The sequence below is a fragment of the Leptodactylus fuscus genome, chromosome 8, assembly GCF_031893055.1.
Source record: "Leptodactylus fuscus isolate aLepFus1 chromosome 8, aLepFus1.hap2, whole genome shotgun sequence".
NCBI classification, from domain to species: domain Eukaryota; kingdom Metazoa; phylum Chordata; class Amphibia; order Anura; family Leptodactylidae; genus Leptodactylus; species Leptodactylus fuscus.
This window is the reverse complement of record NC_134272.1, coordinates 66,233,982-66,260,372: the sequence shown is the minus strand read 5'-3', so window position 1 is coordinate 66,260,372 and position 26,391 is coordinate 66,233,982. Positions and strand designations below refer to the sequence as shown.

Below are 26,391 nucleotides of genomic sequence, written 5' to 3'. Positions count from 1 at the left end.
ATGACTTCTATGGAAAGTTTTGAAGGCATGCTCTGTGACCTGTGCAGAGGTCATTGTGTAGAGACGGGGGTAGATAAGCTGTAGAATCACCTATTATAACTGGTGGATTCTGTGTCTTACCAACACACATCATAGTTGTGTGCATCAGTGTGATGGCTGCAAAGGAAACAGGAATTGTCTGCATATTATTTGGTTTAGTGGCCAGAGCTAGAACTAGAAAATAAAAAAAATCACCAAAAATTCTTTAAAAATATGGTTTCACATAAAACTTGATTTGAACAATACATTACTTACTGGTGACAGATTCCCTTTAACTTCATGACTAAGACATTTGGAGATCTTTCTTAATCTCTACAAGGTATATTATGGCAATAATTTGAAAAGCATTTTTGACTTATTTAGAAGTGATCAAAAACAAAATGTTCAAGGGTAGACATTTACTTTAAGGCTCTCCGAATGCACAGAACCTTTGGCCATTTAGATGTTGCATGCATTGTGTAAAATGTAGATATTGTATAGAATGGCTGGTAATTCTAATAGAGAATGGACAGTTCTTCTAAGTTCTAATTATGAAGTGTGTACAGGTTAGGCTTATGATAAGAGTTAGGATTGGAGAATATTAGAGATGAGCGAACAGTGTTCTATCGAACACATGTTCGATCGGATATCAGGGTGTTCGCCATGTTCGAATCGAATCGAACACCGCGTGGTAAAGTGCGCCAAAATTCGATTCCCCTCCCACCTTCCCTGGCGCCTTTTTTGCACCAATAACAGCGCAGGGGAGGTGGGACAGGAACTACGACACCGGGGGCATTGAAAAAAATTGGAAAAAGTCATTGGCTGCCGAAATCAGGTGACCTCCATTTTAGACGAATAGTGGATTTCAAATCCGGGTCATATGAGAATGTGAACTTTGTGACTATGAGACAGGGATAGCTGTACAGGCAGGGATAGCTAGGGATAACCTTTATTTAGGGGGGAATGTTATTAAAAATAACTTTTTGGGGCTCTATCGGGTGTGTAATTGTGATTTTTGTGAGATAAACTTTTTCCCATAGGGATGCATTGGCCAGCGCTGATTGGCCGAATTCCGTACTCTGGCCAATCAGTGCTGGCCAATGCATTCTAATAGCTTGATGAAGCAGAGTGTCGGACCTGAATGGAGACTGGTGTGGAGCGATCTTAGACTCCGCCTCCTCCAGCAGAGCCAGCGCTGATTGGCCGAATTCCGTACTCTGGCCAATCAGCACTGGCTAATGCATTGTATTGGCGTGATGAAGCAGTGCTGAATGTGTGTGCTTAGCACACACATTCAGCTCTACTTCATCGGGCTAATAGAATGCATTGGCCAGCGCTGATTGGCCAGAGTACGGAATTCGGCCAATCAGCGCTGGCTCTGCTGGAGGAGGCGGAGTCTAAGATCGCTCCACACCAGTCTCCATTCAGGTCCGACCTTAGACTCCGCCTCCTCCAGCAGAGCCAGCGCTGATTGGCCGAATTCCGTACTCTGGCCAATCAGCACTGGCTAATGCATTGTATTGGCGTGATGAAGCAGTGCTGAATGTGTGTGCTTAGCACACACATTCAGCTCTACTTCATCGGGCTAATAGAATGCATTGGCCAATCAGCGCTGGCCAATGCATTCTATTAGCGTGAACTGAGTTTGCACAGGGGTTCTAGTGCACCCTCGGCTCTGCTACATCAGATTGCTACATCTGATGTAGCAGTGCTGAGTGTGCATCAGATGTGTAGTTGAGCAAAACTGACTCAGCACTGCTAAGTCTCTGCATTCGCATAGGAATGCATTGGCCAGCCTTCGGCCAATCAGCGCTGGCTCTGTCGGAGGAGGCGGAGTCTAAGGTCGGACCTGAATGGAGACTGGTGTGGAGCGATCTTAGACTCCGCCTCCTCCAGCAGAGCCAGCGCTGATTGGTCGAGTTCCGTACTCTGGCCAATCAGCACTGGCCAATGCATTTCTATGGGGAAAAGTTAGCTTGCGAAAATCGCAAACTGACAGGGATTTCCATGAAATAAAGTGACTTTTATGCCCCCAGACATGCTTCCCCTGCTGTCCCAGTGTCATTCCAGGGTGTTGGTATCATTTCCTGGGGTGTCATAGTGGACTTGGTGACCCTCCAGACACGAATTTGGGTTTCCCCCTTAACGAGTTTATGTTCCCCATAGACTATAATGGGGTTCGAAACCCATTCGAACACTCGAACAGTGAGCGGCTGTTCGAATCGAATTTCGAACCTCGAACATTTTAGTGTTCGCTCATCTCTAGAGAATATACTTAAATTATATTATATTCTAATGGTTCACATACTTCCAAGTATTGTCACAAGCCTGTGTATAGAAGAGGAAATGGATACGGGTTATGGTTATGTTTAGAGTTAGCATAGGTATATAACTTTATTTATTTATTTATTTATTTATATTTATTTATTTATTTTGTGCATTGTCTTCAAGATTATTTTATGTTATACATAGCAATCAGGTTTAGGTTGCAGTTTGGTTGTTTGATATATATATATATATATATATATATATATATATATTTTATAGGGATATGATTAGGAAAAGGTTACAGGTTAGGGTAATGTTTAACGTTAGATAGGTATATTTATTTATTTTCGTTCATCACCATCATTTCATACATTGCCTTAGAAAGTTTTTACCTTATAAATGTGTATAGACTAATTTATTACGAAACACCTTATCTAGTTATTCTATATAACGTCTTAGTTTTACACAATGCCTGCAACGCATATAGCACCTTTAATTAAATTATTTAGATTAGAAATGCAAAAAATGTTTCTTGGCTTTCGTGCTCTTTTTTTCTAGCAAAATATGTGTGTACAGACAAGAAATATCTAATTAAGTTAATTGAAATGGATTTTCCATTAGTAGCTACAAGGTTTTATTGACAGAGCGACATGAGCTTTACATTTATTGACAAAAACAGGATCAGATCCTGTCATGTGGAATCAGGAAAAAAAAAACACTTTCTTAAAAAAAAGCCCTTGGGAGAGGCTTTCTTGCTTTCTCAGGAAGTGTATAACACCACAATGCTATATTATTGCACTATTGATATCATGTACCATAGGACACGCTCATCATTCAGTGTTGGTTCTTATAATTCCTTGGTAAGTATTTTTAACAACCTGTTGGCCCAGGGTCCACGTACTTATCTGTGTTACAGATTTGTGTTGTATAGATCTGTAACACAGCCCCAATAGAGTGATGTGGACCAATTTATGAAGGAGCACAAATTCATTTTTTTTGGCAAACTCCATAATAATAAAGTTTGTGACACATTGCATTGCATTTCATAAACTGTAGATAAACCCCTTAGAAATATTACTTTTCGGAGAGAATATAGAGTCCTTTAGAAGCATCATACGGATATACATGAAGTGTCTAGAGCCATAGCATGGACTTATTTGCACTTGTGTGCTTTCATATAGTATACACAGAATTAACATGTGCATTGACAGTTAAGGAGCATCCTCCCATTAAATAAAAATATAGTCAATAAAGTCCCTGTGTTTCCTTCTGTTAAGTTGATTTAACAATCAGTTTATCCTATTCATTATAACTCCAATTGGTTTACATGGGATTCTGCCAGAAGTAACTGTACAATGGCATACAAATAGCTGAGAAAAACTCAAGTTAGTAGAGTGTAGGAGATTTAGGAACACTGAACTACATAAAGAGAGCAAATACATGCAGGGATGATACAGCTAAAAAGATCATTTACACAGGAAAAGAACAATCTATGAGCAGTCAGACTATGGTCACACTATTGTTATGACTGTTCGGAGATTCCGTTGCCTATTCCACTTAAAATTTGCAGATAGAAAATTCCTGCAAGCAAGACTTTTTTCTTGGGCTATTTGGGGCAGAAACCAGGCAGAAATATGGCGGGCCACATTATAATCTATGGGGTCCATCAGGTTCAGCAGTCCGAAGTAGATACAAGTACATAGAAGACTTTTCTTACATTGTAAAATGTGAGCTGCTGCAGAATGTTCAGTCCGGTCACAAAGAAAGCAGTGTGCAGAGGAGCTGTAGGAAATCAGCCCCACCATTCTTTATTTGCTGTGTGAAAAGACCAGACCCTCCTCCTTCAACTCACTCTGATGACATCTTGCGTCTTAATGGTATCTATGGACTGGACTTCCCTAGTAACAGGGAATGATCTGCATATTAGATAGAAATGGGAAACCTAGTGGAAGGACTATTTAGTGAGGGTTTTCAGGCAGAAAGCAGCAATATATTTAATTAAACTGTATTATATTTTGGTCCAAAATCAGATGAAAACAGAATGACCACCGATGTAGTTCCAATGTTGGGGTCCATATTTGCACTTCCCAGTGTTCCTAGACATAGAGGTACAGGAAAATCTGACCAACTTAACAGAAAGAAGCAACTAAAGGACTTATATTGGGGAATTTCATTCTTCATTTACAGTGATTTTTTTTAATTTCATTTTGGGGTGAATGCTGTTTAATAGTTAAGTTAAAAATGGCCACCGCTAGACTGTCAACTCATGAAATTTTAGCTTGTAAGATGACAAGAAAACAAACTTGAAACATGCAGCATTCAACCTGTCATTACTCCTTCACTCATTTCTTCAACTGACTTTTTCTGTCCTTCTTGCTTCAGTGTCCTCATTGTCCCCATTCTTATTGACTTCTTCCATCTACTGAACTGTTTAAAGACATATTGCTATTTTTACAGTATTTCTCTTGATCTGTAGGATGTACAATGTTATATTTGTTTCTTATGTCTATAATACCCTCCATCATGGAACACTCTGATTTGCCAGGTTTTTGTCACTTTGAGTGTTCTTTATGTTGGTGCTCTAACTATTAGAAGTTAAAGGGGTTGTTCAGGTTATGGAACATTCTTAAAACCCATGAAAAGCATATAAAATGAAAAATAAAAGAGTAGTCATCTGTCCATTTCCTTCGCATTCCAGTGTTGTATCTCCATCAGTCCTCATGGTTTCTGACTTTTATATGTGACCAATGTCAGTGGCTGCAGCTGATAGACACCATATTACTGGCATCATGGCTTCCATCACTGAACCACAATGTCAGTAATAAGGTATGGCCACTGCCATATGCATGCAGAGACCAAAAGCACTGATAGACAGTCAGCACTGAATAACTGATGGAATGAAAAAAAAAGTATAACCTGGACAACTCCTTTAAGATTATTGTGAGTTAAACCACTTTTAGATATTAAAGATGACCTTTCATGTCCTCGGGCCCATGCGGTTTTATATACCACTAGAAAGCCAACAGGGCACTGAATTCAGCACCCTGTTGGCTTTCCTGTTATGTGTCCCGGGAAAAGAGATATCAGTGCAATTACCGATAGCTCTTCACTGTCAGAAGGGCGTTCCGGACAGTCTAGGTGGGAACGCCCCTCCTAACAGTACTGTGTGTAGCGTTATACTGTCAGAGGGGGCGCCCCTTACCATGTATGATAAGGTATGCCCCCTCTGACAGTACAGCACTACGGACACTACTGTCAGGAGGGCAATTCCCAGCTAGACTGTCAGGACCACCTTTCTGACAGTGAAGAGTTATCAGTAAATGCCCTGGAAAGTCGACAGTGCTCTGAATTCAGCTTTCTAGCGCTATATAACACCACATGTGTACACGGACATAAAAGGTCCTCTTTAAGGTGTTGTCCACATGTACTGGAATTGCTACAGATTTTTCTGCTTATTACAGTAGCTGCAGAGTGGATGCGATTCTATTGAATTTCATCCACACTATGTAGAAGAATAACTGTACCTAAATTGACAGGCTTGAAATGTGCAGCATGTCAATTCTTTCTGGGTTTTCACTGCACATTTCATCCTTTACAATACATAGGATGAATTTATTTCTGGTACATATGGACAATCTCGAAATATGCCATTTGTAATATATCCCATATTGCTAGTATTCTTGTACTGTATATGATTTAACTGTTGTAGATGGAAGCATACATTTCCCGAAACTAACTCAATGGTTTTATCGCTATATCTTCTTTCTTTTGCTTGGCCTGTAAACATTATTAAGAGTTATGTGTCTACATTATGTAAACACATGCGTTCCATAATCTTGCCTTGCTGTTTTTGCTGTGATGTCATGTGTATTGTTTTCTGTATCCTCCAACCAACCACAGTACTTAACCAAAGAGATATCGTCTTCCTGTTGGATGGCTCTGTCAACGTTGGAAGTTCCAACTTTCCATTAGTCAGAGACTTTCTCATCAATGTAATTGACAACCTTGGTATCAGCAGTGAAGGCACTCGAGTTGGCTTGGCCCAGTTTAGTGACACCCCAAGAACTGAGTTCTATTTAAACACGCTGACCTCAAAGTCTGACCTCCTTGATCGTATGCGTCAGCTAAGAATCAAGGGAGGTAACGTTCTGAACACTGGCTCTGCACTTCAATTTGTTATCCGCAACCATTTCACCAAAAGTGCGGGCAGCAGAATAGAGGACAAGATACCACAGCTTCTTGTGGTTCTGCTGGCTGGAAAATCCTCAGACAACATTCAGGCGGCTACTACTGAACTCATCAGATCGGGGGTCTTGACCTTTTGTGTCGGGGTTGGAAATGCTGATAAGGAAGAGATGGATTTAATTGCTTTTAATCCAAGCCTGGCTTATGAGATTGGTGATTTCAGTGCCTTGCCTGGCTTCAGCCAGCAGCTAATAACACCTCTTAATAGCTACGTTAGAGGAGAAGTTACAGAAGTGACAGTGACTACAGGTAATGTCATATACTTTATTGGGATCTTCTATGTGTAGAGTATAAAATCACCCTTTGATGAATAACTTCAATGTTCTTCTCTTAGGTCATTGTCTCAAAGGAAACCTGTAACATTGAGGACCCAATATATTCTGCAGGGAGAATAGAGTAGATTGGTATATAGATATGTATTAATTCCAGGAAGACACAGGCAACACTCCAAAAACGGTGAAAAAATGGAAGGACTTGGGGGCTAAAAAAAGTCCTTCCATTTTTTTCACCATTTTTGGCTGCTATCTCTCTCCTCTTGGAGTTACTTATATAATCTATAAATGATGGGATTTGACCTAAGAGATTTGCACCAATTTTTGCACAATTTATTCCATTGGTGCTACTCTTCTGTGTTAAGAGATTCAACATAGATTACCATTGATTGCTATACATCTCTGTCTATTCTGCTTTAGGAGTCCAGTGGGAGGTCCTAAACAGTGGTCAACAGTAACAGACGTTGAAATCTCCTCCCACAAAGCTATATATCAATTTCCATGGGTCATCCTTGTTAAAAAAAATTCTACCTGCAGATCAAATTGCATTTTTAATGTGACAGGTGCCCTTTAAGATAAAATAATTATTGCTTAGTGGACTCATGAGAATCACTCTGTCACATACATACACGTCTAAGGCTTGGTTCACATCTGCGTTCAGTATTTTGACCCCTCAAATGGAATACCAAATGCATTAAAAAGCGGTTAGCAAAGAAACCACACGGACCCATAGACTATTAAGGCAGTCTGTGTGTTTTCCAAGTGGTGTCCGCACGAATCCTAAAGATAGAAAAGAACAGAATACCGAACGCAGATGTGAATCGGACACTTATTTTTGCATTGATAGTTAATTATCTAATTTCTTACACCGACAATACTACACAAAAAAATGTTGCATTTCATAACCTTATTATTTTTGCAGAAAAATAGAGAAAATACAGATGAAATATCATTTGAATATGATATTTGACCCTTTTCTATAGGAATTCCAACACATTTTTTTTTTTATCTAAATGACTGAAATAACTCTTACAATATATAACAGGAGCTGACGCTTCTTAGATAGAATGAAAAAAATCTTCAGAATTTGATTATACAAATCTGACCCTTGCAGCCAACACTAGAGGGAGCTTTGTGCAGACAACTTATATAGTGTATAAAACGATAGGCTGTAAGCCCTCAGATTGCTCCTCCTAACAGCAGGAGCCAGAATTCTATCATTTAAAGGGGTTCTCCAGCCAGGAAAAGTTATCTTAAAAACAGCTTAGAGTGTTTTAAGGTAACAAAGTCATACTCATCTGACAGATCCCTCCACTTCCGATAAACCAAGTCCCTCGCCAGTCTCTTCTTCCTGGTTCAGTAGTGACTTGTGACTTTGTTGTTTTCGAACATTTTAAGTTTGTTTCATTTTAATAGCCTACCTGGACAACCTCTAAAACCTCTGAGCCTGTTCGGCTATTCAGAAGATTTTTATTTCTTTACTCTAAAAACAGAGCTCAGACTATTATAAAGATATACATATTAAGAAATGAATCGGGCTAGGGTCACATCTGGGTTCCATGACCATTCAGGGATTCCGTCCCCCAATCCACTTGAAAATTGTGCATTTTTTCAGTTGGAAACCCAGTGGACCCCATTATAATCTATGGAGTCCACGGGTTTCTTTTTAAGCGGTTTGGGTTTCCGTTTTTCAGGTCCCCAAGCGGATAACAGGTGTGAACCTAGCATCAGTGTGTTCAATTTAACTATGGCATGGTGTTAAAATGTGGCCAGTAAAAGGGGCTATATGGTGAAAATGATATAAGGAACATATATGTTTGGCTTTGGTGTTTCATTTTTTTTACTTACAAACAGGATTTAAGTGACAAATATTCCAATAAAAAAAGGGATTCATTTATATAAGGACCAAGAAGGAAATAATACTGATGAAAGCCAAATTGGCTAAATCGCTTATGATTTTGTGAAATTTTACCAAATGCAAATCTTACACTTTAAAGGAAAGAAATATTAACTGCATCATAATATGGTACAGCTCGGAAACTGATCGCCATAAAGTCAAGGAACTGTCTCCTTCATGGCAATTTACTGGTAGACATGCTCTAAGACCAGAACAAAATTTTGCAATGTATTTATATGTTATGTATTTGATATATTTCCGGTATAATTTCGCATTTACTAAGATGCAAGGATGTAATTCAGCAGGAATTTAGGAAGAAAGTCATATATGCAAATAACGAATGGACCTGGAAAAAAATGAAGTTCTAGTACAAGTTTCCAAGGTGTTTTGTGCTCATATTAAAGTGCAAGGCCGTAGGTTGTGTGTTTATACAGGCCTTAGAACCTCACGCACCATGGCTGCTGCAGAACCTCTTTTTGAAGAGTAAACTGAGCCTGGTTTATTGTTTGATTCTGTAATACAGAAGATCTGCAGTAGTTGTATTTTATGTTCTGAATCATTAAATTTGGTCCAAACATATAGTAAAAAATGATTTCAGTAACATAATTTATTTGGGGCTGTGGCCAATCTCTGTACTATACAGTGCATGGATCTGGAAGCAATTGTCTCTGTATACTGTATAGTGGCCTGCAGTGACAGAACAAGGACACTATCCAGTGTACTGAGCTATCTGCTTCCAGCTCCATGCACTGTATAGTAAAGGGATCTTAGCCGCTGGCCCCCCCACAGATCAGATACTTATGGCCTATCCTAAGGAAAAACCCCTTTAATATGATAATATTTACATAAAATAATGCCTTTATTTCAGCAAACTCAAACATATTTCTTCGATGGTCAGTTATGTTATATATTAAGATTTTCTTTGTCTCTAACCATTTTTCATGAGTGATAGCTTATTATATATGATGGCACCCAGTGCTTGTCTTTCTCTTCATTCCTTTGTCTTAATGTTCAGAAGTGAGCATGGAGGAGAGGAGGCTTCTCTTCTCTTACTGTCTTAGTCGCAGCGAGACACATGGTTAGTTGCTGAGGCTCCATTACATTTACTAGTCTTTTGTGTCAAGCTAAATATGTATTGTCTAACCCAAAAACTACCCTAAAATATTCTCCTGTTCCTCCTTTTCTCTACCCTTTCTTTTTATTAGCAGACGAGGAAGACAAGAAGGATGTAGTGTTTTTGATTGATGGTTCAGATGATGCCATATATGGTTTCCCGTCTCTCAGGAGATTTGTGCAGAGCGTGGTAGAATACCTTAACGTGGGCCGAGACAAAACACACATTTCAGTTGTCCAGTTCAGTAATTCTGCTAGGCCTGTCTTCCTTCTCAATGCCTACTCAGATAAACAAGATATAATAAGAGCTGTACAAAGTATGTCTCCAATAGGGGGCACCCCACTGAATATGGGGGCAGCTCTAGAATATGTTACAAGAAATGTTTTTACTCCTTCTGCTGGAAGTCGAATCGGAGAAGGCGTGCCACAATTTCTTATCTTGTTGACAACTGGAAGGTCTAGAGATGATGTACGAAGGCCAGCCAGTAATCTCAAGGCCACTGGTGTTGTGCCATATGCCATTGGTGCTGGCTCGGCTGATCGGGCACAACTTCAATCTATCGCTCTTACTCCTGACTTTCTTCTCTACTTTGCCGATGTACCTCAGCTGGAGAATGCTTACCAAACATTTGCCCAACGTGTCAGCACAATTACTGCCAATGAAATAACTACTATATTACAGACAGTGACACCCGGTAAGAGCAATTCATGAGATGTTATCACATGTACATTACGTCAGCAAAGCAAAGATATTATAGTCTTAGAAAAGACAATCAGAGGAGGAGTGCAGTAGGATAAAAAGTTGTGTTTTCACTAGAGTGCTGCCTAAGACTAAGACACCAACTAGCAGTTTCCTCAGCAGACTTTCTGCTTCCATTATATCTATAGGGAAACCGCTGGAATTTCTGTAGTTATAATTGACATGCTCCGATTCCCCCCCCCCAAAAAAAAAAAAAATAATAATTTCTGCAATTAGCGCATCACCTCCTTTCTGATGACACAGTCTTGTTGGGATATGGTGGAATTTTAGTAGCTCCTCTCTTAATCTGATTAATATGTATGGCAGAAACCTTCCTCATTAAGACTTTATCTGCATGAACCCATCTGTCACAATAAGCCTCAAATCTTTTCACAGTACAATGATCAAACTTATGCCTTTATTTCCAGTAAACTAAAAGATGTTTCTTTGATGGTCAGTTATGTATTATATTGAGATTTATTGTCTCTAGCTATTTTCCATGATTGATAGGATATTATATATGATGGCACCCCGATGCATCTTTCTCTTCATTCCTTTGTCTTAATGTTCAGAGGTGAACATGGAGGAGAGGAGGCCTCTCTTCTCTTACTGTCTTAGTTGTAGTGAGACACATGGTTAGTAGAGATGAGTGAACACTGTTCGGATCAGCCGATCCGAACAGCACGCTCCCATAGAAATGAATGGAAGCACCTGGCACGCAGACTTTGCTGGCAGCCGGCCACTTAACCCCCCGCGTGCCGGCCGCTTCCATTCATTTCTATGGGAGCGTGCTGTGAGCGTGCTGTTCGGAACGGCTGTTCTGAACAGTGTTCACTCATCTCTAATGGTTAGTTGCTGAGGCTCCATTACCTTTACTAGTCTCTTCTGACGAGCATAATATGTATTGTCTAACCTAAAAACCATCCTAAAATATTCTCCTGTTCCTCCTTTTCTCTACTATTCTTTTTATTAGCAGACGAGGAAGACAAGAAGGATGTAGTGTTTTTGATTGATGGTTCAGATGATGCCATATATGGTTTCCCGTCTCTCAGGAGATTTGTGCAGAGCGTGGTAGAATACCTTAATGTGGGCCGAGACAAAACACGCATTGCAGTTGTCCAGTTCAGTAATTCTGCTAGGCCTGTCTTCCTTCTCAACGCCTACTCAGACAAACAAGATATAATAAGAGCTGTACAAAGTATGTCTCCAATAGGGGGCACCCAACTGAATATGGGGTCAGCCCTAGAATATGTTACAAGAAATGTTTTTACTCCTTCTGCTGGAAGTCGAAGCCAACAAGGCGTGCCACAATTTCTTATCTTGTTGACAACTGGAAGGTCTAGAGATGATGTACGAAGACCAGCCAGTAATCTCAAGGCCACTGGTGTTGTGCCATATGCCATTGGTGCTGGCTCGGCTGATCGGGCACAACTTCAATCTATCGCTCTTACTCCTGACTTTCTTCTCTACTTTGCCGATGTACCTCAGCTGGAGAATGCTTACCAAACATTTGCCCAACGTGTCAGCACAATTACTGCCAATGAAATAACTACTATATTACAGACAGTGACACCCGGTAAGAGCAATTCATGAGATGTTATCACATGTAACATGACGTCAGCAAAGCAAAGATATTATAGTTTTGGTGGGCTACTCTCAGTATGCATAAAGAAGGTTTAGTTATTGGTGTTCTCTAAGAGGCCTGCAGCCTCTCCGTGGGGAAACTGTTTTTTGTTTTTTTTTGACTGGAGACAAAATCAGACATGCAGGACTTTGTGTCCAGCCAAAAAAAATGGTTTCCCCACGGAGAGGCTGTAGGCGGAGACTAACATTCAAATGAGTGGGTTTTAAAGCTGACCGCCAGGAAGCCGACCCCTGTCCAGTTTCAGCAAGGCTGAGGACGGAAACCCAGCGGAATGACACAGGACACACAGGGGCACAAGTTTGAATGCCCCCTCACCTATACCACTGTTTAAGCATACAGTGGCATACAATATGCTGGATATTGACTTCCATTGCAATAAAAGGTATAGTGCCAATTATATTGTTACTACCATTTCATAAGTGGATAGGCTTTCTGTCTTACGGGTGCCCAAAATAACACTCCTCCATGATCTCTGGTGAGAGCTCAGGCAATTATGTACGTCAATATAAAGAAAATAAAATTACATTGTTCCCCAGCAGGCAGAGGTGGTGCTGTCTCTAGCTGTCTATATAATGCTGAGGCATCATGGAAATTATATCAAGCACAGAGAGTATTTGAGCATAGCCGACAGAAAGATGGCTTGCATGGACATGAGTGCACTATACATCAGAGAATTGTAGAATGTGAAAGACAATCAGAGGAGGAGTGTAGTAGGATAAAAAGTTGAGTTTTCACTGGAGTGTTGCTTAAGGCTAAGATCCCAAGTAGCGGTTTCCTCAGCGGACTTTCTGCTTCTATTATATCTATAGGGAAACCGCTGGCGTTTCTGTAGTTATAGTTGATATGCTGGGATTTCCCCCTCAAAAAAAATTTCTGCAATTAGCGAATCACCTCTTTGCTGATGGCGTAGTCTTGTTGAGATATGGTGGCCAACCACCAACCATCCACTACGCCATCCATTTAGACTATCCAGGGTTGCACAACACTCATCAGTAAACAAGACTATTTCACAATTAGTCTTGATTTATATCTGGGCCCACTGTAACTGCCTCTCTTCACTTCTGTCTTAGTCGCAGCGAGACACATGGTTAGTTGCTGAGGCTCCATTACATTTACTAGTCTCTTGTGTCAAGCTAAATATGTATTGTCTAACCTAAAAACTACCCTAAAATATTCTCCTGTTCCTCCTTTTCTCTACCATTTATTTTTATTAGCAGACGAGGAAGACAAGAAGGATGTAGTGTTTTTGATTGATGGTTCAGATGATGCCATATATGGTTTCCCGTCTCTCAGGAGATTTGTGCAGAGCGTGGTAGAATACCTTAATGTGGGTCGAGACAAAACACGCATTGCAGTTGTCCAGTTCAGTAATTCTGCTAGGCCTGTTTTCCTTCTCAACGCCTACTCAGACAAACAAGATATAATAGGAGCTGTACAAAGTATGTCTCCAATAGGGGGCACCCCACTCAATATGGGGGCAGCCCTAGAATATGTTACAAGAAATGTTTTTACTCCATCTGCTGGAAGTCGAAGCCAACAAGGCGTGCCACAATTTCTTATCTTGTTGACAACTGGAAGGTCTAGAGATGATGTACGAAGGCCAGCCAGTAATCTCAAGGCCACTGGTGTTGTGCCATATGCCATTGGTGCTGGCTCGGCTGATCGGGCACAACTTCAATCTATCGCTCTTACTCCTGACTTTCTTCTCTACTTTGCCGATGTACCTCAGCTGGAGAATGCTTACCAAACATTTGCCCAACGTGTCAGCACAATTACTACCGATGAAATAAGCACTATAGTACAAACAGTGACACCCGGTAAGAGCAATTCATGAGATGTTATCACGTGTAACATGACGTCAGCAAAGCAAAGATAATACAGTTTTAGTGGGTTAATCTCAGTATGCATAAGGAAAGTTCAGTGATTGCTGTTCTCAAAGATATATACAGAAATAGTCCACTACAATGTGCACACAAGGGTAGGTCCACTTATGTAGCATCCTGGTCTACTACCTGATGCCTTAAAGGGAGTTAAACAGTGCTTTTATGCCCTTGTGAATCGGAATCTACTTGCCATGATATAGTTGTTTTTGCAATATATTTGGAGAAGATATATTGCTATTTTTATCAATATGCAAATTAACTCTTTGGAGCAATGTGGGATTTGTCTCTTTGGTGTGATGGCAGAATTAACTTCCAATATCTCATTTACTCAACAAAGGAAACACTGCTTCACAAGAATCCCATCCACTTTGCAGTAAAAACGTCTACACCACATGGGGCCCCAGCCTTAAGTTGACTTCTGGATGCACAGCAGATAACACAAAGTGGGCCAAATTTTAAAGCAACTGTTGGATATTTAAGCACACACACAAATTCCTAGCACTTGACCACGATCCCTCAGGAGACCTGGTATGCTACATCAGTGGAACTACCTTCAATGTGGCCGTATTCTTGGATTAAAGTAGTTTCTGTATCTGGCTTCCAAAGTAGATAACTGTGGTGCAATAGATGACATTGTGCAGAATATCTGTCTGAGGGTTTGTTTAACTTTTAAACCATTTGGTACCTTTTTGTACAGAAACAGAAAGCAAAAAGGACATCTTATTTCTGATTGATGGTGCCAATATTGGTGGAAAATTTCCAGTTGTTCGAGATTTTGTGGCAAATATCATTGATGGCCTCAACGTTAGCCCAGATGGCACTCGTGTTGCTTTGGGTTTAGTCGGTGAAAATGTAAAAGTGGAATTTAAGTTTGACTCACATCAAACAAAAGCTGATGTAGTCAATGCAGTGCGAAGGCTGAGATTCAGACCAAGCCGACCATACAACCTTGGAGTTGCTCTGGATTATGCTCATGACAATCTGTTTACACCAGATGCTGGAAGTAGGATTCGAGAGGGGGTACCACAATACCAAGTCTTGCTGGCTGCAGGCAGATCTGCAGACAGCATAGATCAGGCAGCAGATAAGTTGAAGACAGCCGGCGTGTTTACATTTGCGATCAATTCGGGAAGGGCTGACTCTGAGGAACTTAAGAAGATTGTTTTTGAGCCACAATATGTCTTATCCTCAGAATCTCTTGATCAACTCTCCACTATTCAGTCTGAAATGGTTGATCGTATTAAATCAATCTCAGTGGAGGTAACAGGAACAGGAACAGGAACTTGTAAGTACTTTTATATTTTATGGTGGAAGGGAAACGTACAATGTATTGTAGCTTGCAAGCTCCACGAACATCCACCACATCCTCTTCGGAGTGTATTAATATTGGCATCTTGCATTGGGTAAAAATATACAAATGAACAAATTATGATGAGAACATATTTGGTTTCATTGAATTGCTGAAGGCAATTAGAACATGAATACATTGGTGTACTTTAATAGATTTACACATTTGATTGTACTCAAGATAAGCCCAATGGACCCAATGCCTTGGTGAATAAGTTCATCAAAATGGAGTCATTTGTCTCCTTTTCTGGCACTGATCATAGAGATTATTGCAGGAGCAGTAAGTCACCTATAATAGTCATATGTAACTTCCTCCTGTATTTAGGAACTCTACAAGGGTTAGGATCACAAGAGCATATTGTGGCATGGCTTTTATGAGGGCACTCTGGTTAGATCTGCTATTCACGGGATGAGGCACTTGGCAGGCATTTATAGGAACACTATGGGGCGCATTCATACAGTAGACGCAATGTGACAAATGCTCAAAGTCAATTACGGTTTGCACTAATGGGGCATTTTGGAATTTGTGGGGAGCACTGTGAAGGTCATAGTTATGGTGGCACTATGGGAATCACTGTTAGGGGAGCAGAGGGACTGTGACTATAACTGTTGTAAGGGCACTGTAGTTTTTGTTTTTCGGGGTACTGTGATCACTTCTATTAAGTGGAACTGTGGTGGTCACTTTCACTGGTATGGGTTTGTGGTCACTGTTATGTGGTACTGTGGCTGTTGCTTTAAGGCTACATGCACATGGGAAAAAAATGTGATGCATATTTTCTAACTAGATTTGCATGCACATTTCATTGCAATTCCACATCAAAATGTACATGTCTTACATGTGAATTTTGCAAAAGAATTTTTAGCAGATTTTGTTCAGGTCTCACCCTATGAAGTCCGAAGGGTGAAATCCTCAATAAAATCAGCTGAAAAATAAGATTTTTTAAATCTTATCTGCTTAGCTGATACTGTATTACTTTGCTGTGGCTTTCATTGATATGGGGGCTGCTCTGGTTGTCTCTGTTGTGGGAGTGCTATGGCTGACAATTTGGGGAAACAAATGGGTGCATTGGGCAGAAGTGTTTTTGAATGTTTGCTTAAGGCACCTAAAGAGCATGCACACTCCCAGAAGTTATATTGCAATGTCATCCACGACAATTACCCGAATTTCATAGCAATTTTTTTTCTTTTCAACAACTGATTAGAATTCCTAACTATAGGAAAGACATATTTGTAATTAATATTTGCATAGCCCTTTGACAAATGTTGGTGGCAAAAGAATGCAAAAATTAGCTTCGGATTCTGAAAAGACATGTAAGTTCTAACAATCTGTTTAATGGTGAAGATATTGCAAAGAGACAATCATGGAAAACCAACTGGAGTCTGGCTGGACCAACAATGCTTACACGTATGAGCACAATAACAAAGGTGAACCTTAACAACTGAAGAAACAAAGCATTATTTGAGATGAATTTCTTGGTAAATTAGAATTTGGAACAGACGTGGAATATTGGTGTCCTGTATATGTGCAATTTCTTTAGATTGGGTCATATAGCGTCAATCCATAAAAAAAACCCCTAATATTTGCTCTGCGTTTCTACAACAATCTTAGTCTGCAAGAGGTATAGGTACTACCAATATATGGATATGTGATTTCTTGTTCTCTTATCATTTTAGATGATGTCAGCAGAAGGAAGGACATTGTGTTCTTGGTTGATGGATCCAATGATGGCAGAGCCAGCTTTGCCTCCCTTCGATCCTTTATTCAAAGGGTGGTGGAAAACCTTGATGTGGGTGAAGATAAGATTCGTATTGGTGTTGTTCAGTATAGTGATGCAGCACGACCCAGTTTTCTATTGAATGCTTATCCAGATGGTCAAGGAGTCCTAAGAGCTGTCCAGCAATTAACACCTATTGGAGGATCCCCATTGAACACAGGGGCAGCTTTGGACTATGTCACAACCAATGTCTTTACCAGATCAGCAGGTAGTCGTGCCGCTGAGGGAGTGCCCCAGTTCTTGATTCTGCTAACCAGTGGCAAGTCAAGAGATGATGTCAGGAGATCAGCCACTGAACTAAAAAATGCTAATATTTTTCCATATGCCATTGGAGTTCGTAATGCTAATGAAGAAGAGCTGAGAACCATCTCCTTTAGTCCTGACTTTGCAGCTTTTGTTCCTGATATCAGCCAATTGGGCAATGTTTACCAGAACTTCATTACAAGAGTATCTGAGCTTCAAGCAAGTGACATAGAGATTTTATGGCAGTCACGTCCTCAAGTAATTCCCCAAGGTAAGTCATATCATTTACCAGTTAGTCATACTGGTCCAGTGGTATAACCATAACTTCAAACATTATTGTTGTAGTATTCATAACAGTGTGTTAAAAAAGATCTATCTCTAGATTGCACAATAAAAACCTTATGTTTAAGGAAGCTCAATGTGGACTCACTGTTCTTCCAAATCGGTTTGAATTTGGGCTACATATAAAGGCACTGTCGGAACAAATCCCCCAGGATTCACCCCTTAACCTCATACAGGGATCTGGACTTTGCTATGGGGAGTCTAATAGGTTGCTACCTCCTGAGGTGGTCCTTGTGTTGGTAGCATCTTACCTGCTGCTCTGCCTGTTGTCAATGCTACTGGAATCTTCAGGGAGCTGCAGGCGTAATGTGAGAGACATCATTACAATGCGTCTAATAACTCTGCAGTAGAGACCGTGGGGCAAATGATAAAGCAGGGGCCAAATGATAAAGCAGAGAGCAGACAGATCCATGCTTTACCTCTCTTGTATTCAGCTCATCTGCTTCTCTGGTGCAGAAAAGGTGAAACTGAGACATACCTCCTGCCAACACCGACATTGGGACTAGACCTGAATCTGGGACTGTCCTGCTGAATATGCATGGTTGTGAAGTATACATTGACTGTATAATGGTGGTTTTGGGGAATTGCAGTTTCATCTGCACACGCTCCCCATCCACTTCAGCTGCTACTAGCACCTGTACAGCTGATATGTTCTGGGTCCATTGTCACATACTAATGGCCTGTCTTGTAGCTAGATCATCAGTATGAATAATCCATTTGAGGCTGAAACCCCCTTAAAGCCTATGTTCCTGTACGTTACACTTAGTAGAAACATGGGGGATCTAGGTTTTATATTGAAGCCTTGAACATGGTTGCAATGTACCCATTCAAAGTAAAGAAAATGTTGAAGCACGTTTTCATTAACAATGTAGTAACACTTACCTTTGCATATTCTAATCTTTTTATAGGTATAAAGAGAGATGTAGTGTTTCTTGTTGATGGCTCGAGGGGTGCAGCTCCTGAGTTCAACCATGTAAAAGGACTAATTGAACGGGTTGTGGCTACAATGGATGTCAGTCCAGACGCCACACGTATAGGTGTAGTCCAGTTCAGTGAAGATCCCAAAGTAGAATTCTTGTTAAACGCACACTCTACCAAAGAAGAAGTTCAAAGTGCAGTGAGAAAAATGCGACCTAAGGGTGGATCAACTCTGAACACCGGTAATGCCCTGGAGTATGTATCAAAAAACATATTTACAAGGCCATCTGGAAGCCGTATAGAAGAACAAGTGCCACAGTTTCTTATTCTAGCCTCTTCCGGACCTTCCTCTGATGATGTTGGAGATGGAGCAAGAGCAGTTAAAGAATCTTTAGTGTTTCCTTACTTATTTGGAAAGAACATTGACAACGATGAAGCCAGCAAAATAACTTTTGGCCAGGATTATATATATTCAGTTTCTAGTTTTCAAGAACTACCATCAATGGAGCAAAGATTTCTTACAAGTGTCTCTAATCTGAATCAAGATGAAATAACCAAGATTATTGTAACAAAAACCGAAACAGGTAATTATTTATAAAATTACGTGGGTGCAAAAAATTAATAAAGTAATGAACTATTGAAGATTTAGTGATATTAGAGTCATGTCTGTTGTTAATATTCCGATGTGCTTAATATCAACTTGATACTGGAGGTTCTAATTCTAATAACTCAGATGGTAGGTTCGTGAGATCGCACATGCAGTCTACAAGCACAGTAACTTTATCCAAGAGTTGCGAGGTTTGTCGCATACTCCTGACACTAGGTTCACACCTGCGTTCAGGTTTCTGTTTTTTGGGGCCAATTTTGGTGCCACTGAATCTGTCCAATTGTTTGAATAGTTACCCGAGTTGAGGGATGAGGAGGAAGCAAGAAAGATAGGTTTAGCAATGGGGAGACTAGATGATAAATCAACAAATATAATTATTACTACCTATGATCATCTTAAAGCTTTTGAGAATATAATATATGAAATGGCTCCATTGTATTCACTCATCATATTTCTCTTATTTCTATAGATGTTGATCCTGATAGACGGGACGTTGTCTTCCTGGTTGATGGTTCAACAAGAACAGGTCAAGACGGCATTGCCAACATTCGTGATTTGCTCTTGAAAGTTGTTCAGAACTTTGAGATTGCCCCTAATAAAGTTAGAGTAGGCTTGGTCCAATTCAGTGACAATCCAAGTACAGAGTTCCTTCTGAAAGCCCACATGAACAAGCCTGCTTTGATCCAAAGCATTCGCCGTCTGCGACACAAAGGAGGGGATCAGCTCAACATCGGAAGAGCTATAGATTTTGTGACCAGAAATCATTTTGTAAAGTCAGCTGGGAGCAGAATAGAAGAAGGTGTACCACAGTATCTGGTTCTTCTTACTGGTGGGAAGTCTGAGGATGATGTTACTGGAGCCGCCAGATTACTTGGAACCAATAAGATCAGATCTCTTGCGGTAGCCAGTGGCAGTGCTGACAGAGATGAAGTGGAACGCATTGTGTCAGACCCACGTTATCTGTTCACCGTCAGGGAATTTAAAGACTTATCAAACATCGAAAATGTTTTATTCAGATCTTTTACAAGTCCTGTTGATCCAACTCCACCACCAACAATACCAGAAATAACAGTTGGTAAGTATTTTATTTTTATACGTGCCACTGATATATCAGCACACAACAAATAAGCCAATAACCACTAACAAACTCAATCACTCTGCTGTTACTTGACAGATGTATCAATCCCCTGCAAAAAGAGAGAAAATGTCCCAAAGAACCCCCAGAGTAGTGATCACTTATAAATGTTAAGGCTTTGCTTGGAGCCTTCCTTAACAAATTATGTAATGGCCCCGCTCATTGCACCCAAATGTAATATAATGGCCCCTTCAGTGCCCCCACACTCTGCAGTTTGTCCTCGTCAGTGCCCCTACATGTAGTATAACGGTCCTCTCATTCAGTATAATAGCCTTATAGATGCCCCCACATATAGTATAATGAACCTCACACTCAGTAGAATGGCCTCTTCAGTGCCCCGCATGTAATATAATGGCCTTCATAGTGTCTCCACTTGTACTGTAATGGCCTCTACATATAATACAATGACCCCCACAGTGATCCTCATATAGTGGTGATAGACGAATTCATTATTTATAATCAGTGAGGATTAAGATTATCATAGGCCTCTCCATTCATGCTAATGATCCCTGTGACAGAATAATGTTGTATAGCAGCCCCAAACTATAATGTCCCATAATGGACCTCCCCACAGTATAATGTCCTATAGTTGTTTCAATTCAGTATAACGTCCTATAGTGGCCCCCAATGCAATGTAATGTCCATAGTGGCCCCCATACGGTAAAATATCCTAGAGTGGGACATTATTAAAACAAAACAAAAAATCTCACATACATAAGGATTTTCTAGCAATTGTAGGTTCACCTAAACCCAAAATTTTGGGGATTTACCACCCACAAACTGCTATTGTACTCTGGGATCTTTTCAGACCTGCAAAGTATAATTGTTTGTCATCTCTCCTGAGCTCCAGCATGGGCCTCTGCCCTCTTTGAGCCTCTTCAGGGCTCTCAAATGATGACAGACTCCCATTAACAAAATAGCATCACAGGAACGCTCGAATAATTTTCAGACCCCAGAGTATAATGATCGGAGACCATGGGGAGGATACAAACATAAAAAACACTGTTATTTACCTCTCCTGGGCTCCAGCGCACTTCCAGCTAATGTCGGCCATCTTTAATGATTGAAGAGACATCACTTGAGCCGGGCTTGCGTCAAGCCCATGTGATGTTACCAAGTAGGCCTGAAGCCTTCTGGAGCCAGGAGAAGTAAGTAACAGGTTTTTTTCTGTTCCCTCACCTCACCTAGCCCTCTGATCATTATACTCGGGGTCTGGGTATAATGATAGCAGTGTTTGTGGGGTGATTTATACCGGAACGCTGAAAGACAGTTTGTAGCTACACCCTGGACTACCTCTCCATCCCTGAATAGCAAGTATATACACTTTCATTTATATTTTGGACTAGTTTTCTTAACCCTGTCTCACTATTCCCATTGCCAATGGCGAGCCCCTTCTTCAAAAATTTTTCTTGTGACAAAGCAAATGCAAATGTCTCATAAGTATAACAAACACAATCTTTGTATTGTTTCAGTTGGCAAGAAAGAGGCCGATATTGTTTTCCTTGTGGACGGCTCCATAAACTTGGGACGAGACAATTTCAAAGAGGTTCTTCAGTTCGTATCCGGCATTGTTGATGCTGTTGTTGAGGAAGAGGATGCTATCCGAATTGCACTGGCTCAATACAACTCAGATGTGACAGATGAGTTTTTCCTCAAGGAATACAAAAACAGAGATGTGATCATAGATGCCGTCACAAAAGCCGAGTATAAGGGAGGCCGCACGGCCAATCTGGGCACGGCTATTCGCCATTTGCAGGATAAACATTTCGTAAAATCGGCAGGCAGTAGAATTGAAACTGGGGTTCCACAAATTGCTTTCATTATTACTGGGGCAAAGTCAGTCAGTGAGGGCCAAACTGCGGCACAAGCTTTGTCTAGCAAGGGAGTCAAAATATTTGCCATTGGTGTTGGAAGCATAGATAACAATGAAGTTTCCAAAATAGCAAGCGACGCACCAAGTGCTTTCCGAGTGCCTCTTGTCCAAGAGCTTTCAGAGCTGAATGAACAGATTCTGATAACTCTTGATACTGCTCTGCAAAAAAGGAGCGTTTGTCCAGGTGTGGTGGAAGCTGTTAAAGGTAGGTACTCTCTTCTGTTTATTTTACATGGCAACACAAACCATTTGCTGATGTCATCAAGTCTCCATTACATAGCAATTATAACAAGTAATAACCCCAACTGAATTGGATATGATAGAGGGAGAGAAGACAAGCTCTGTAATATATAGATTGGCATGATATGGAGGTAAAAATCAGAGTAAAATCGGACAGGACTCTTAGGAGAGACAGGGGGAGTTCAGATTACTCTGCCCACACAGGCTGATGGACAGTCTTCTATAGATGCAGACTGATATAGAGGAACCTGTCAATCAGTCTGAGTGGGCAGAGTAAACAGGACTCTCATCGTCTTTTCTAGGAGTCCTGCCTGGATTTACTCTGTTTCTCGCTCCAAAATTCTTCTTCAAGTGAGATAGACCTAAATTTCACAAAGCTCAGTTTATACATCTTGAACACTGTCAGAAGCAGACGCTCAACAAAGAGAAGATAAGAATGGATCCTCCTACTTTAGATCCAATGCCAATCTATGATACCTTTGACTCAGGCCTCTGAACTGCTCCAAAGTGAAGGACCTTTGGGATCTTCGTGGTGATAGCATCACAGATTCTTCGGCCTTCCTAGCCTACAGACTGCAGCCTGTCTTTATCCGTGCAGTCTCTGCTTTAAGGTTCATACTTGTTCTGAGGCTGATTCTGTCCAAAACCTTCGCTTCACATTGACACATAGACACATTTTTAGGGTATACTGTGTGAGCCGAGCCCTAATATACTATATACAGACTAATATTGCATAGTTAGTTATACATGGCACACTGGAATGACATTATGCTTTGCTTGCAGATTGTAACCTGGAAGTGATTATAGGACTTGACGTCGATGGGCAAAATATCTTTAACACATACAGAGGACTAGAGCCCAAACTGAGACAGATACTTGAACGCATTTCCAACATGCAGAAAATAAGCTGCAGCGGTGACAAGAAACCTACTGTGAAAGTTGCCTTTATGGCTCAGGGAAGAACAGGTCCGGTCGAGGCATTTGATTTTTCAGAATATCGTCCAGAACTAATTGAAAAAATCCTTGCCATTGGCACACGTGGGCCATATGTGTTGAATGGTAGGACTCTGCAATCTTATCTTAACAAATTCAAGACCTCTGGAGAAGACGGCAGTATTAAGGTAGGAAATATGTCAGGGGTTTAGCAAAGCTATATTGGGTTAATCTCATTGTCTTGCGGTGTGTGGCTTTCATACCCATGCGTTTTACAGTGGTAACTTTCTACAAAATTTTAAGAAGTGTCTTTCAGTGTGACAAATTGCGACCTATTGCATTATAAATCTGATTATTTTTTGGATTTCTTGATCTTTGACCGTTTGCTTTACATACAGGTGGTTATCCACATAACAGATGGTGTCGATGTAAGCATGTCTGAACTTCAGCAAGCTTCTCAATCTCTACAAAGTGCAGGTAAATGGTTGTTGAAGATATAGAATTAAATCACATAGGTACAGATATAGCAAACCTTAACTTGACGTAGACATGTAAATGGAACCTGCTACCTAATTCTGGTCCTGTGATCCCAACAGCATCAGCAATGATTAAGTAACTATGTGATTTTTTTTTTTTTTACATATTTACTAAACTTCCCAAATTAGACAAAAATGAATGTGCTGGTTTATAGTGTTTGAGTAAAGTTTAGATTATTATTAGGCCTGGTTCACATCTGCGTTCGGTATTCCACTTGGGGACCCCCGAACGGAATACCAAACTCATTGACAAGCGGTAAGCTTATGAAATGCACGCAGACCCCATAGACTATAATGAGGTCCGTGTGTTTTCCGCACGGTGTCCGCACAGAACATGTGGAGAAAAAAATACTTCAAGAACTACTTTCCTCTCCGGATGACTCGTGTGGACACCACGCAGAAAACACATGGACCCCATTATAGTCTATGGGATCCGTGTGCTTTCACTGCTACCCAGTGCGTTTGGTATTCCATTTGCAGGACTATAATATATATGGCTTGTTGTCAATTTCATAAGGAAATTACCTTGACTGAAACCATGTCTCTTTATAGGAGTGAGGTCTTTACTTTTTGTGGGAATGGAAGGCGCAGCTAAATTTGATCAAATAATGCAATTAGAATTTGGCAGAGGATTTACCTACAATAACCCACTGAGATTAAACCGTGTGGACCTGGATTATGAGATTGTTGAAGAACTGGTAAGCCCAACACTTCAGACAGTCTGTGGCACTATCAACTTATTAAATATACTGTATATATATTGAGTGATATATCATTTCATGTCTGAATTACAGGATAACATTGCAGAGAAAGGTTGCTGTGGAGTACCTTGCAAGTGTTCCGGAGAGAGAGGTGATGTTGGACCTCCAGGTCTTACTGGACCAAAGGTAATGACGAGGTTAATTCTTACACAAAAATGAAAGAAAGTAGAAATATATAGATATAAGAAAACAATCCTTGGATATACCATATTCTTAAAACCTTTATGTGCTAACCCTTTAATTCTACTCTGTATCCTTTATCAAAATTAGGAAAATATTGCCATTCACTGAATCTAATATTATATGTTTTGTTAGTGTGTTGAAGGTGACCCTTCCACCTTGTCTTCCGGGCCTAGTGGCAGCTGTGACCACTGTGAGCCCTATAACTACCCAGTGTTAGGAGATAGTCACCTGAACCCATTGATTTAGGCAGGACCAGCCAGCCATTTCTTGTCCATGGGGGTGCCCCAAGCCTCGCCCAATGGCAAATATGAGGATTTTAAGGATGTTGGATTTTAACATGAACAGTTCTTTGTCCTTGTGTTAGATGAACCACCCCCGAGGTGTCTAAGGGCACTTTTCTCCCTTTAACCATTGAAAACACATTAACACTTGGTCATGGGTACATGTGTATGGTTTCGGGAGGAATAGCTTTGGCTGGTATCTAAGATTATTGGCACCTTAATACAACCTACAAATGGGCAACCACATTTTTTTTTATCTTTGAGGATAAATGAATGGAAAACTTGATATACGCATATTAAATTTTGTTGCTTGTATTTTGTAGGGTGCACCAGGTCTGAAAGGCCATCAAGGATTCCCAGGAGAAGAAGGCGGACCTGTAAGTAATGCTCTGTAACCCTTTTTCACAGATTCTTATCTAGTTTATATCTTAAAGTATAAAATGACCACCCATTGAATAAAACATATGATGTGTTATTCCTTAGGGAGAGCGCGGTCCTCCTGGTACAAATGGAACACAAGGTTTTCGAGGATGTCCAGGTCAACGAGGGTTTAAGGTTGGATGATCTTTTTTTTTCCTATATTTAAACTATTTAAACATTATTTTATTAAGTTGATACCAAATTTACTATTTTGTCTTTGTTTTAGGGTTCTCGTGGATTCTCTGGAGACAAGGTAAGGGAATCGCTACCATAATTAGTTCATAATATCTCCTGCTATGTAGGTTGCAACTTGTATTTTAATTATGGGCGGTCCTACTAGTGATTGACAACCTTGCTGGTATGACTATACATATAGCAATAGAGTTCCATCACTGAGTTGGACCGCCTACTGGACTCCTAAGCCCAGAACAAACAGAAGTTCAAATGACTAGATGACAAGATATAGTAAATAGTTCCCCACCAAGCTCTATATGAATCTGTTCAGCTGTCTGGAGATCGGACTACATGTACGGCAAGACAGGTTCCCTTTAAAGAGTAGTAGATGATGATAACTTTCTCTAGTTCGTATCATATTTGTACATATATAGATTTAATGAAAAATAATATAGTAATGCATCATTTCTTTGCAGGGTGAAATAGGAGAGATCGGCCTGGATGGTATTGACGGAGAAGATGTAAGTAATATACATGAGTACA

General features: G+C 40.4%; 1 protein-coding gene across 12 annotated transcripts in view; it reads left to right on the top strand.

Annotated features, from left to right (window-relative positions):
• COL6A3 (collagen type VI alpha 3 chain) overlaps positions 1-26,391 on the top strand; it is a 92,252-nt gene that overhangs the window by 30,631 nt on the left and 35,230 nt on the right. For 3 of the 12 annotated variants that reach the window (XM_075283985.1, XM_075283981.1, XM_075283976.1), the window contains 17 exons: positions 6,187-6,780; positions 9,906-10,508; positions 11,526-12,128; positions 13,412-14,014; positions 14,778-15,365; positions 17,102-17,716; positions 18,696-19,289; positions 19,782-20,387; positions 21,920-22,525; positions 23,344-23,681; positions 23,892-23,970; positions 24,582-24,727; positions 24,824-24,916; positions 25,578-25,631; positions 25,738-25,809; positions 25,901-25,927; positions 26,325-26,369. In XM_075283985.1, coding sequence (XP_075140086.1) covers positions 6,187-6,780; positions 9,906-10,508; positions 11,526-12,128; positions 13,412-14,014; positions 14,778-15,365; positions 17,102-17,716; positions 18,696-19,289; positions 19,782-20,387; positions 21,920-22,525; positions 23,344-23,681; positions 23,892-23,970; positions 24,582-24,727; positions 24,824-24,916; positions 25,578-25,631; positions 25,738-25,809; positions 25,901-25,927; positions 26,325-26,369 — 6,266 coding nt within the window. Of the gene's footprint in view, positions 1-6,186; positions 6,781-9,905; positions 10,509-11,525; positions 12,129-13,411; positions 14,015-14,777; positions 15,370-17,101; positions 17,717-18,695; positions 19,290-19,781; positions 20,388-21,919; positions 22,526-23,343; positions 23,682-23,891; positions 23,971-24,581; positions 24,728-24,823; positions 24,917-25,577; positions 25,632-25,737; positions 25,810-25,900; positions 25,928-26,324; positions 26,370-26,391 lie in introns of all 12 variants that reach the window. The other 9 variants (XM_075283977.1, XM_075283979.1, XM_075283978.1 and 6 more) reach the window with 9 other exon arrangements.